Source organism: Dromiciops gliroides, chromosome 2, assembly GCF_019393635.1.
Source record: "Dromiciops gliroides isolate mDroGli1 chromosome 2, mDroGli1.pri, whole genome shotgun sequence".
NCBI lineage: Eukaryota > Metazoa > Chordata > Mammalia > Microbiotheria > Microbiotheriidae > Dromiciops > Dromiciops gliroides.
Window position 1 is genome coordinate 138,358,530 of NC_057862.1, and position 13,838 is coordinate 138,372,367.

General features: G+C 39.1%; 1 protein-coding gene across 1 annotated transcript in view; it reads right to left on the bottom strand.

The window, feature by feature from the left end:
- Positions 1-1,516: 1,516 nt before the first annotated feature.
- Positions 1,517-13,838, bottom strand: part of PCSK6 (proprotein convertase subtilisin/kexin type 6) — a 260,225-nt gene continuing 247,903 nt past the window's right edge. The window contains exons 20-22 of the mRNA XM_043985253.1: positions 9,626-9,755; positions 4,531-4,643; positions 1,517-3,151 (exon numbers count right to left, since the gene is read on the bottom strand). Of these exons, the coding sequence (XP_043841188.1) occupies positions 3,054-3,151; positions 4,531-4,643; positions 9,626-9,755 (341 nt within the window). The 3' untranslated portion in view covers positions 1,517-3,053. The remainder of the gene's footprint in view (positions 3,152-4,530; positions 4,644-9,625; positions 9,756-13,838) is intronic.

Sequence of the window (13,838 nt, forward strand, 5' to 3'; positions counted from 1 at the left end):
TTGTGAATTAAGTATGAACAAGGCCACACAAATCTATGGAATCAATTATAGATTTTAGACTAAGTATGGAAAAATCTTTGATGAATTTAGCTACTAAATATGAAAATAAGTGACATTGCACAGGAAATTTGTTGAAATTGAGGAACTTGGTCATTCCATCTAGGTCATCCACAAAATATCAGATCATTTTGGAACCCAAGGATTTGAAGGTCTGGTAGGCTGGGGTAAATTCTTACAGTCGAGCCTCTGAGAAGGAATTGCTTGGAGGGGTGTGAAGGGAATAGTCCTGGCTTCAGCCTTAGTTTCTATTTTCCTTCCTCCTCCTCACTTCCCAGACCTTAGTAAGAGGAGGATCTCATGATCTTTGGAGGGCTGGAGGATTTGGACTTTTTCATCAGTATGTTAGCAGTGTCCCAAGAAGAATAATGGTTGATGGTAGTATCTGCATTAGGAGACAAGGATAGACTAGATATAATGAAGAAAGGCAGATTCAAGGCTCTCCAAGGAGCCCAGCAAAAAAGCTACATCATACCTAAGGGGAAACATCTTGAGGATTTCAGAAAAAGAATATCTAGGAAGTGTAAGTTACTTCTTTGCCACATGTGCTCTCTAAGCTTAAATGCCCTTTCTCCTGGACTCTGTATTAATTTGTTGGAGAGAACTTCACAAGCTTTTTTGGGGGAATGGAGGGAGATGTTTTGTAGTTACTGTTCATACCATATCTTTTTCTAAAAGATAATTAAATTTGACTAACAATGGGGACTCCTGAGCTACAATATTAGAAAGATATCCCTTCAGGGCTTCCCCTAGACCCTTAAGGGACTAGTAGTTATTGAGCTTTGGGAACCCAACCCAACAAGTGCAAGTGAGTATTGGGAGAGTAACTCCAGAACATGCACTAAAGTAAGATAGCTGGCACTGGAAGTGAAATTAGTTTTCTTTCAACAGACTTAACTAAAGAGAGGGGGAAGAGCTTCTTTCCTCGTAAGCTCCTTTGGTTTGTTTTTGTTTGGTTTCCCCCCAAGTCTGAGATGTGCTACAGTCTTTTTTCTCACTCAACCTCCACAATTTAACCCACAGTCCTGAGCATTTTTATAAGTTAAAAAAAGATTATTAGGTTCCCATATGTTGTTTGCTTTCTCCTTTATTTCTTTATCTTTCATTTTTTCATGATACTTTAGAACTAGACTTCTCAACTTTACCACTTCAGCATTTCTTAAATTAAAGAGATGTAAACTTTGTATGTAGACAAAGCAAGATATCACATATAAAATCAACTATATATTTCCAGTTCACACAGTAATCGAAAACTATTTTAGAAACTTTACTTTGGTGAATTAGAAAGGGGGCAGCTAGGTGGCGCAGTGGATAGAGCACTGGTCCTGGATTCAGGAGGCCCTGAGTTCAAATCTGGCCTTCGATACTTAACATTTACTAGCTGTGTGACCCTGGGCAAGTCACTTAACCCCAATTGCCTCACCAAAAAAAAAAAAAAAAGAGAAAGAAATACAGGCTCTTTTAGTATGGGATGTTAATTGTTTTTATTAACTTAGTGTTTAAAATTTTATTCTCTTTGTTTTGTTTTTGTTTTAGGGCTTTTTTTGGGTTGCTGATCCATGTAGCTCATGGTTCTCACCTGCTCATGAAGGAAAAGGCCAGTATGTTAGAGGTGGAAGAAGAAAATAGGGCAAAGTGGCAAAAAAAATGCTATTCAAAGAATCCTGTTATTTCCATACTAAAATGAATCGATCAAGCAGATCTGTGCATCTCACTGCAAAAATATGAAACACTTTTCAAAATAATTAACATTGGCAAAAATTAGAACACATAGCTTAAAAAATGATATCCACAAATGTTTCAAGGAAGAATAAGTCATTCTTTGTCCATATAGGCCCACAGCACACACAGAAATGTGTCTATTTGCCTCAAAAACACATCTACTGAAAAAAAACCCACAACTGCATAAGTTACTTAAAATAAATGTCACCAAATATATTTTAAAAGCAATTCCATAAAACAACAAGTGATTCTCTTAAAGATTCACTGAATGGGTTTTGATTTGCTTGACAAAATTGCTTAGTATAATTAGGGTTTTTCTTGGCTTATTCATTGGAAAGCCTAAGATACTCTGCTGTCATCCTCTGTAAGAGTTTATCAGAGAGTTGTATTAATACAAGTAAACTGATTTTACTGAGATTTAAAAAAATTTAAAAAACCCTACTGGTAGAAGATCTGTGGCAATATGAATAATGTGCTAAACTGATCTCAGTAGTTGAATTCTGTGGAGAAAGTAAGAATCTTCTGATTTGGCTTTTGGATTTGAATGGGTAAACCATTAATAGCAGTTTCAGAATTAGCTTTAGTAAGTAAATAAACAAACACTCTATTCCCAGAGATCCTAAAATACACGGCCAAAACTACAACATATTTGGTCTTATCAAATGGCCAATTTAATTATTTTGCTTGACATTCAAGTTTGTGACTTATCCAATTCTTCACTGTATGTGTGGCTAGAACACAAATGTATTCTATTGTTTTAACTATCCTATATAGATTTACAGTGATGTCATCCAATAGCCCGAGGTGGGGAGAAACAGCTTTTATATTAGATTTCTTCCCTTCCTGCTTTGGTTTTGGAGATTCAGTTAACCCACGTTCCCACATGCTGCTATAAGTCCTGAGCATGGAATCTTTAAATTTGCAGCATTTCCATTTTGAGTCCGTTAAGAGGATTTGGCTAATATGGCCAAGGTACACAAGTTATATATCCATTGCAGCTCAGGTGCCCCTGTGTTTGAAAGAATTAATATCACCATTTCAAAAATTGCCCTTTGAGACTTCCACAACAATAACAAAATTCCATCTTGTGTTAAAAAAGAGACAATGCTGAAGAAAAAAGTTCATGGTGAGATTAAAACTGTCAAACATAAAAGAGCATCCTCAACAGCACTATATGAAAACATTCCCCAAACTGAAAAAAACTTTGTCCTAAAAGTTGGGCAAAACTGGACTTGCAGGATGCTTTCTTTCTTGGGTGCAGACACTGAATCACTCTATCCAGCCAGAAGACATGTCCGACAGCAAAGTTGTGTGAAGAGCTTCCGCTCACAGAGATTATTTGATTTCACCATTTCACAAAACATTTCAGCAGCTGGAGTCCCATGTTCATGGCAAAAAAAGAGAAAAAAAATATCATGAGGCTTTTGTATTAATATGCCAAAAGGAATGTGTGGAAAAGCGAACCCTTTCATGAAGAACAGCACAGTTCATTATTTTTATGTATTAACTAAAATTCTGGATCCCCAGTTAAAACGTTTCTTTCCCTTTTGCAAAATGTAAACTAAATAAATTGATAGGTGCTTCCTATTCATACCCCTGTGAAACCTTTCCTCTCCCTAGTCCTAGGCTCCCCTTTATCACATAGAGGTAGCATAGTATAGTGGAAAGAATACTGAGTTTGAATCTGCCTCTGCCAACTTACTATCTTGTATGATCTCAGGTAAATCACTTAACCTCTCTGGGCCTTGGTTTGCTTATCTGTAAAATGGGGTGAGGGTAACCTGCATTGCCCCTCAAAAAAAAAAAAGTTAGATGACCTGCCCAAGTCCAGGAAGATGGAAGGCAAATTAGGTTTGGGGCAGCTACATGGCGCAGTGAATAAAGCACCGCCTCTGGAATCAGGAGGATCTGAGTTCAAATACGGCCTCAGACACATGACACTTACTAGCTGTGTGACCCTGGGCAAGTCACTTAACCCTCATTGCCCCACAAAACAAAAAAAAGAAAGAAAATGGGGTGCGGGTATGTGGAATAGATGGCTATGGTGTCTTTTAGCTCTGAATCCCATGATCATGATTCCCTGCATCAATGGCAATACAAGGATTCCTTAGATTCTAATTATGCCTATACTGGCCATCATATTTCTGGAATGGTAGAAACAGTGCAAGACATTAAAAATTAAAAAAAAAAACATTCAGTGAAAACACTGATAGTATATTGGGCCACTATTGTCAAGCCAGTGATTCTGATCAGTGTGTGATTCCAGAAGATGATACTGCAGAAAGCAAGGTTGTCTTCAAATGTTTTGATAAAGCATATAGTAGTGGAAAGACAACCAAACTAGGACTCAGAACACCTACATTCTAGTTTCAGTTTTGCTATGAACTAGCTGTGTGGCCTTGAGCAAGTCACTTTACTTTTTTATACTATAGTATCCTCACCTGCAAAATAAAGGTTATATAATCTCTAAGGTTCCCCCATGTGTTTTCAAAATCTGAGGAATCAACTAGAAAATTCCTAAGAAAGTCCATTCAATATTAAGAAAATATGATAGAAGAGTGGAATTTCTTGTCTCTTTTCTTTTTCTCCCTTACATTATGTAATGTAGATGGAGTTCTACTCACAACTGAATAATATGCAACCTTGAGGATACACCTCTCATGGTGGATATGCCTTCCTCTCTTATTCTGTAACTTTGGACAGTCTGTAGTCAAAGATGCAATTCAGTTCAGTTATATGAAGGTTACTGACCATTGCTGCAGGTATCATTTGCTATACACGTGTTTCCCAGGAGCATGAAACCAGCTTTACACTTGACACAATTCTTGCTGGAGCCTTCACAATGTAAACAATTTTCTTCACACCTGTTGGAGGAAACAGTAATAAACTCATTTGGGAAATGCTCTACAACACTTCCCAAGTCCCTAATAAGCTGCTGAGTGCTTCAAGTTGCTTTTGGTAAAGCATAACCTATGGTATCAACATAATTCAATACAGAGGCTCCATGTTAAGATAGTTGATTCAAAGAAACAAGAAAATGGTAAGATACTGCTTATACTTAAAGCAGAGCCCTGACCATATTACTCTCCTGCTCAAGGGTAAATATGTTTAGGGCATGGCATGTTCTCCCCCTCCATGCCTATCTCATCTCAGTCTATCTCATACACAAAGAGTTAAGATGCTTAACAAAGACTTGTAATAGAGATGATGATGACAGATGACACTTCTGGTAGGAACTTCAAGCACTTGGGTCATGCCTCACTGGCAAATATTTCTGTTGCTAGGATCTCTATTCTGATAATAGAACAGTCACCCATCTAGAGTAAGAGTTTTAGTGGTTTTGTTATATATGTGTATTAAACTAAATATTTGCAATTATATGGCTTGAGCCAATTGAATGAATTTTCTTAGTCTAGTCCTTAGGGAATAGGCCTTCAGTTTCCCAAATCACTGCATCATCTTTCTTATGAATGTCAGCCAAGGACTGGGTTGGCTACAGTGGTAGGATTTCTCAGAGGATGTTGAGAGGGCTGAATGATGTAAGTCCTCTATGCCAGACTTATTTATTGACAAAAGGGAATGTTTTAAAAGTCTTAAGAGTTCATCAATCCAGCATGTTTCCTGAACAGTAACTTAAGTAGGGGAAATGGAATAGTTAATTTGTATTGTTCCTAACAGGTCCATGTCCTGGCTTGAATATTCCACATCAACCCTGTATTTCATAAGTACCTTCTGAGCACCTGCTGTGGGTAGAATAATGTTGGTGTCCTGTGTTCCTGGAAAAAGTCCACTTCAACAGGAATTTGGTACATTTTAATGGAATAAGAATGATAAATGCTGGGTTGGACTAGGAAAAACTGGGAAGTGGGCAAGAACCTTGAGGGAAGTGTAGAAGTGGCAAAAAGGTGCTTCCATGGGCATTGTCTGCTATGGAATCCAAACCGAAGGGGTGCCTCTTAACCATGTGTATGGCCAAGTGGAATCCTTAAAGTTGGCAGCATTTTTTAAACTCATAAGATTTGCTATTATTAAATTTCTTGATGTCTAGTGCTTAGCTCAATGCCTGGCAGATAGTAGGGGCTTGAAAAATGCTTGTTGTTGACTAGTAGGCAGAATGCTAGACTTGGGTTTGAATCCTGGCTTCAACACTTAGATATTATGTATGACCATGGACACATTAATCAACTTCCTCATGCCTCAGTTTCCTCATCTGTGAAATGGGATCTTTCTTGTATTCTTTACCTCACAGGGTTGTTGTAAGGAAAGTGTTTTATAAAACTTAAAGCTTTATACAGATTATCTATCTATCTATCTATCTATCTATCTATCTATCTACCTACCTACTTACCTGCCTATCTACCTATCAATAGATATATATGTATATATCTATAGATATAGATATTGATATGAGGTTGGGACATATCAAGGTATTTGGGACTATTAAAGTTTAAACTGGCCAGCTAAACTAAAGGACAGCCACACTTTGAGAAGTAGGGGAGATAAGCCCATTAGGCATGGCTGCTGCCTGATTAGTGCCAGGTGACAGAGATAACTCCAGGAAGTCTGGACCACCACCTCTCACTCAAACTTTCCCCTACTCCCAAAGGGAACTTTCCATACTTGGGTGGTCACCCCATCTGTCCTCTATAAAAGCTTTTGTCTTTCTTCTATTTGAGGAGATAGAGTATCTCAGAGAATCATGTCTCTGAACCGCCTCCCCTTGAGAGAAGTTTTTGACATCTCTCTAGGTTGTTTTCTCTAGCACCTAAATAAAAGATTATTTTATTCTAATTGGATTTGTGTGCAAGAGGGTGTAATTCTTTAAAGAGGAATTCCTAAGGACCCCCACACCACCTATTTCCCCTGTGACATATATGTGTGTATACACATGTATATGTAATATATATACATAGATATAAAATGTGTGTTTTATATGTATACATATATATTTATGTCAAGAAATATCATACTAACTCCAACATTTTATCAGTAGTCCCATTTTTAAAGTAACATGATAGGCCAGTATTTTATCTTTATCCCCAGTTATTAAATTGAGCCATGACTGAGATTAAGATAAGGACAGGGACTGAACTCATGGTTTGATTGTTGTAGGGAACTTCTTCTTGAAGAAATACGCTCTACTGATGCAGCTGTTGTGTCTTATTTGCAAATTAGTGAATTGCCTAAAATGCTAAGGGTCCCAAAGCCAGTGTGTATCAGAGACAGGACTTAAGTCCAGGTTTTTCTATCTCCCAGGCCATTGCTTTATTTAATACACCACACTCCCTCTCACTATGGCTACTTCAATAGCGGCTACCTTCTACCCCAAGTGCTTTTAGGACATATTAATAGGATCATAGATTAGAGTAGAAGGAGCCCATCTAATTCAACTCTCCCACTTGATGGAGGAGGAAAATGAAGCCCACAGAACTGAAATGACTTGCCTATGGACACATATGTGATCAGTAACAGAGGCAGGACCTGAAGCTATGTGCTAGAGCTCCAAAGCTGGTGGTTCTTCTCACTGCCTCTTGTAGAGTGTTCACACCAAGTCCCCAAACTTGTAGAAACAGAAAGAATAGCATTTATCCTTTGGACTGAGGATGTATTATTAATGGAAGAGATGATTATCATTCAATTCCAAACTTTCCCTGGGTTAGGGATATTTAGTTTAATTATACAAGAACCATCTGGCTGGCAAAAAGTAAAGAGTTTGCTTCAGAGAGGAGTTCAGGGGCCAGATCAAGACTCAGCAAGGAAAGCTGAAACTGAGCAAATTAGGCCTGCAAGCTAAATAAAGATGCAGAGGAACACACGTCGGTATATTTGTAAAATAATCACCACCAAAATTGGGTTTTTCATAAGATCATAGAAATGTCTCTGACTCGTTCTCTTGTTAGCTCACTAAATCACTTTTTAAAAAGCAAAAGGGGAAACAAACTGAAGCAGTTATCAAAAGCCCACCCTCCACCATCAAGCTCACCCTCTTGCACACTGTTAACATAATCAGCAAAACTTATGGATTTGGGCTTGTCAAAGGTTGGATTTCTGTCAGGGCCATCACAAGCATTAGTGAAGGAAAGAATATTTTCTCCCTTGCAAGTAGCTGTCTTGCTACTTGAGAAAAAAAAATACAAGTCCACTGGGAAAGGAAGAGGGGAAAGTCTGTCTTATTCTACAGATTGTTTATTAGAAAATCCAGTCAGCCTGAAATATTTCCTGGTTACCAAAACACTGTGTATAAAAATCAAAGGAATGCCTCTGTGATTGAACAGAGGTAAAGAGCCACTAAAGCAATTAAACCACTAACTACTGTGTTCAACAGACAGTGCAGACAGTGGTATTAAGTCAAACAAGATACACTGCTTAAAACACCTAAAATTAAAAGACAACCCCTGCTAGATTTTCTAAAGTTTAGGAAGAGGTAGTGTTTTTATAAGCCTAGCGGTCAGTGTCCAGAAGCATTGTTCAGTCAATTAACAAACATTTATTAATCAGCTTTGATGTGCCAGGCACTGTTAGGTAATGAAAGTTTAAATACAAAAGAAAGACAGTTCAGCCAAGTAGGGCCAATCAGTAAGCTGGGAGACATGGTCTAGTTAGAGGTGTCAAACACAGCCTGGGCCCATATGGTCCCCAACATTCCAGAGTGTAGCCTGAACCATGTTAAAATGTAATTGGGAAATATTTAATAAAAACAAATACAAATACAATAGGATATAGATAATGTTAATATGTAGTTTTCTATGTTAATATGTGGAGGGATCTTTATGTGTTGGTTTAATGGCCCCTTGTGTCTATTTGAATTTGACACCACAGGTATAGGAAGCTCTATTTGCAGAACAGAGAGCCAGTTTTTTTTCCATGACCTGTAGCACAGAATAACTTCAAGGGAAACAGGGAAGAGAACCAACCACATCCTAGGGATAGGCTATGGGGAGGTGAAGGAAGAAAGGATATAATTATACAATATTGGTTGCTTGTTTGGAATCTGGCTGGATCCTGGGGCTCAACACTTTAGCTCATAACAATCCTTCTGAAGAATCTTTACTGGTCATTTCAGACTGTGTCTCATTCCCAGAATTGTGCCTGAAGTGTATCAGGTTACTCATAGATTCTATGTGTGGATACAGAACTGAATGATACAGCAGTATCTCCTTCACTGATGTTGGGCAAGCTTATAGATAGCAAGAACAAATATGCTTGTTGAAAAGGCAGTGCAGAAAAATGGATAGAGTGATAGACTTGGAGTCAGGAAGTTATGGGTTTAAATTCTGCCTCAAATACCTACTAGCTGTAAAACCCCATGGCAAGTCATTAATTCTCTTTTGTTCTTAGTTTTCTCGTCCGTAAAATGGGGTCAGTAATTGTACTTACCCTACCAGACTCTTAAAAAAAAAATAAGATTTAACATAAGAGTTCAAGCTTTGCAAGCACAAAGTGCTAAATAAATACTTTTGTGATCATTTTCACAGATGGTAACAATATAAACCATATCATTTTGAAGAGGTCATACCTATATATCTGTGATATAGTATAAAGAATTCTGAGCACATGGACTCTAAACCTGGCTTTGTCCTTAACTAGATTCATGATCTTGAGCAAATCACTCACCTCTCTGTCTTGCTTTCCTCAACTATAAAATGAGGATAATCCTTGCCTTGAAAGGTTAGTGTGGAGATGAAATAGATAATGGACACAAAAAGCCTACACATACAGCCCACTCTTGTGGGGGCACGGACATCAAATATACAGGTTTTGGTGCTTCATATAAGTTGTTTCATTGCCACATAATGAACCACAATCCTATTTGGTCTTAAAAACTTCCAAGAAAGGGATTATGTACCTTGCACACACTTTTTGCAGGAAACCTGGCACCTTGGCAAAATAAAATCCTTCGTTGCAGCCCGGGACACATTTCTTCTCATGGATTTTAAAATTGTTGACACAATAGATACATTCATCTTTGCCCGGTCCTGGAAAATACAGGAAAAGAAGCCAATTTTAAAAACCACAAATGATAATTACTCTGTGGTATCAATGCCACATTGTTCAAAGTGGGGCAGAGAGGTAACAGTGGCTCTCAGCCCAATTCAGTGACCCTTGGGTAAGAAGAGCAAGTTAGACAGGCAGCTGGAGTCCCTAAGCTGCACTCCGTAAGTGTTAATATTTGAGTAGTTCACAGGTGCAGTAGATGAGGACTAATAGTGACCTGCCTAGGGGACATAGAAGCAAAGTCAAAGTATATTAATCCTGATAATAGTGCACGGACTGGTTGTATGTCAAGGTCTATAAAGCCCCTTCCCTGTAACATCTGTGAGATAGGTAGTGAAAATATTATCTTCATTTCACACATGTGAAATTGAGCTTCATGGGGGTTAAGTAATTTGCCTAAGGTCACACAGGCAGGAAGTGCCAGAGCTTGGGACTTGAACCTAGGTCTTCTGTTTCCAGGTTTAGAGCTCTATGATACCAAGCTGCTTTTGAACATATCTCACACTGTCCTTGCTGACATTCTCTCATTTAGCCTTTATTTCACAATTTCTAGACATGCTTTGTTAGGCCTTGTTATTAGATAATATGGGCCAACTAGGAAGAGATTGTAAATGTGTGGGTAGAGGCATATGCCTTGGCGATGTCCTTTATTACCAAGATGTATAATCAGTGGTAGACAAGCTATTGGAAAGTCCTGGAGGAATGAAATGAAGCCAGGAACCTTGAGCTGAAGATAGAAAAGTATGAAGAAGTCAATTAGGCAGAGCCAGAAGAGTATCTACCACCTTGTGTTAGGCAGTTGTGTCTGGAAGAAGCAAACTCACCTCCCAGCAGTTGGCAACATCAGATGCTTTAGAGAAGGGCAGTAAGATGACACCTGGCTAATTTCTTAGACTTTTAAACAGTGGGGAGAAATGACTCCAGATGTTCCTAGATAACCAGTCTCTGCTGGATTTCTTTTGTTATTTTTTTTGTTTTTAAGAAATCTGGTTCATTCCCTTGAAGTCTAATTTCAAAGCAGGTAATATCTGACTCATGCCTATTCAATGATCATGGAAAGATGCATTAAGTAGACATCCCATTAAGGGTATTCTTCCAGACAACATTAAGGAGAAGGGCTATTAGCAGCCAACTTTATCATTATTCTACCAGGGTATATCAGGAGCACAAAAATTTTAAGAGCCCAATCTCCTTATTTTAACAGATGAGGAAACTGAAACTTGGGGATCTTAAGTGATTGGCCAAGGTCACACATATAATACTATTTGAGCAAAATAGCTTGGATTGGAAAGCTTGTGAAAGTATTATAAAATAAAATTGGGAAGGTATGTGGCAGGCATATTGTGGAGGGCTTTAAATATCAGGTTGAATACTTTGTATTTTAGCACAGAGGCAATGGGGAGCCACTGAGCACTTCTGGGTTGGAACAGAAGAATGTTGTAAACCTTAGAGCACTATGCAAACAAGTTATTATAATATTACAATAATCTGCATTATAGTTATCTGAGCATGACCTCCTTCCTACTAAGCCTCTGATCACTTCCTCCCTGGTAAATAATCTAAGCAATGACCACAGGAGAGGAAAATAACCTTGCCTGTGGTTAGGAGTAATTTTCTGTGATCTCCCCAGATCTTTCTCTTTTATGGTGGCTTTAATGGAGTCAAGGTGAACAAAGACAATACAGAGGAAAAAACAGAGGGTCAGGACATCAAACAGGGTGAGGCAAATGAGGTCCCCAAAAGGGAGGAGAAGAAAGTGTAGTGAATACAAATATAAGGAATGGAACATGACACCCCATCTCATTTCCTCGATGATGGCAACTTGACATGCTGGCTGGCAGAATAGAAGTGGAATAGATTTCTTCTCTCTATAGCTTGACCTTTTGAGCCCCGATTTCCCTCACTCTTTCTGGTCTTCCTTCAGTACATTTTTCCTTTACCTTGTATATAAAAGTACATCACACAAAGGCAGGTTAAACACAAGTAACATTTACTATAGAAGAGATTCGGGAGGTACTAGGCATTTACAGGTGAGGAGTCTCAAGTAAAATTCACTGTACTCTCTTATGGTGGCAAAGAACTGGATACTGTTCCTATGGGGGAGAGGACAGGTTTTGACAGAACTCTGACTACAACTAAGGAAGAGGCTTTGTTCCAGGGTGTAAAATCTAAAGAATAGCTTTTATACTCCTTTAAGGAAGAAAGGCTGGAGTATGCTGGTGGTTTAATGGTGGAGTTGTGGTTAGGTAGGAGCTGGTGATAATAGGAGTAGGGGTGGGAATACCAGCAGAAATTCGTCAGGGTTCCACTGAAGAGAGGCATTGGGCTAGAAAGCCCGGGGTCAGCCTGTGGTGAGGCAGGAGGAGGGCAGTGCTTTGTGCCCTGGGGGAGGTCAGTGTCTTCATAGTGATGTTTCTTCTTCCTAGATCTCAGGGGCCTTTTTTTACCCCCAAATTTTTGTCCTCCTTGGCTTCTCATACTTTTCTGAGGTTCAGAGGCCAGGGATTGTTTATGAAGGCTCAACTGAAGTATGGTAGACCACCTTGTGAGGCTGGTGGGCAGAGCACTTCAGGAAAGGGAGGGGAAAGGACCTGGCCAGCCCAGGGTCATCTGAAATGCTTCCCCACAGCTAGAAGTTCCCTTTTCTTTCTACACAATCTGCCCCAGGAGAGGGGTGGTATAGGATAGAGGTACTAAAGTGACAAAGTGGGGGACAGAGTTAATATTCCATTTCTAGGACGGTTCTTTCCCTTAAGCTTTTCCCTAATAAACTATTTAAACTTCCCAGGGGAATAGGTTATTTAGGAAAGTTAATTTGGGGCCAAAGTGGTTCCTGAAGAAATGAGAGCCCCCCCCCCCCCCCCCCCCCCCCCCGCAACTGCTTGTCCTGAGTCACCAAACCAGGGACTACTGCTTTGGAAGGGCTTGTATTCCCTTACCCTGGAGGGTGGATGGATTTCAAAAACCTAACTGAAGGCACTGGACTAGGAGTCAGGAAAACTGGGTTTTATTTCCTTCTTGGGATATATTTATTCATAGTTTTTCTCATTAGTATGTCAAAATATGTATTTGCATTTTAAAGGTAACTTCCATAGAATTCTACTGTGCTCTAACAATACTTAAGGTCATACATTTACATTTTAAAATTTTAATTTAATAAAATTTTTTTTTCTGGGCAATGAGGGTTAAGTGACTTGCCTAGGGTCACACAGCTAGTAAATGTCAAGTGTCTGACTTCACATTTGAACTCAGGTCCTCCTGAATCCAGGGCCAGTGCTTTATCCACTGTGCCATCTAGCTGCACCCCGCCCCCCCAACACACATTTACATTTTAAAACAGGTATCTTTGGCCCTTTGTTTGAGGTCTCTCTCCTAAATTTAGAATCACTTCCCCCTCCAAAGGAAGATGAGGTATACACAGGGAACAAAGAAGGAAGCATCTAGTTTGGAGAAAGATAATTTAAGCTTAGGGCCCCAAAATTTCAGGAAAACAGCATTTGCAAGTATAATAGAAAACACGAATGTTGCAAGATAATTTTTATTTATTATTCATATAGGAAGTGGAAGTATTGAAAATGAACTACTGTCAATAAGCCCTTGACAGAATGAAAAGTAATTTTAACAAAATATTAGGGTAAGAACTATCGGCAAGAAAAAAATAAAGGACTGAAGATCTTGCTTCCAGGAGAGTGTCTTTCTGCCATAGTCAGATAATTGCTATCTAAGCTTAAAGTAATGCTTTGTCACTCTCCTAAAAGAGATTTTGGGGAGCAGCCAAGTGGCACAGTGGATTAAGCACTGGCCCAGGATTCTGGAGGACCTGAATTCAAATTCAGCCTCAAACACTTGACACTTACTAGCTGTGGGACCCTGGGCAAGTCACTTAACCCTCATTGCCCTACAAAAAATAAAAATTAAAAAATTAGGGGGCAGCTAGGTGGAGCAGTGGATGGAGCTCCGGCCCTGGAGTCAGGAGTACCTGAGTTCAAATCCGGCCTCAGACACTTGACACTTACTGGCTGTGTGACCCTGGGCAAGTCACTTAACCCCAATTGCCTCACTAA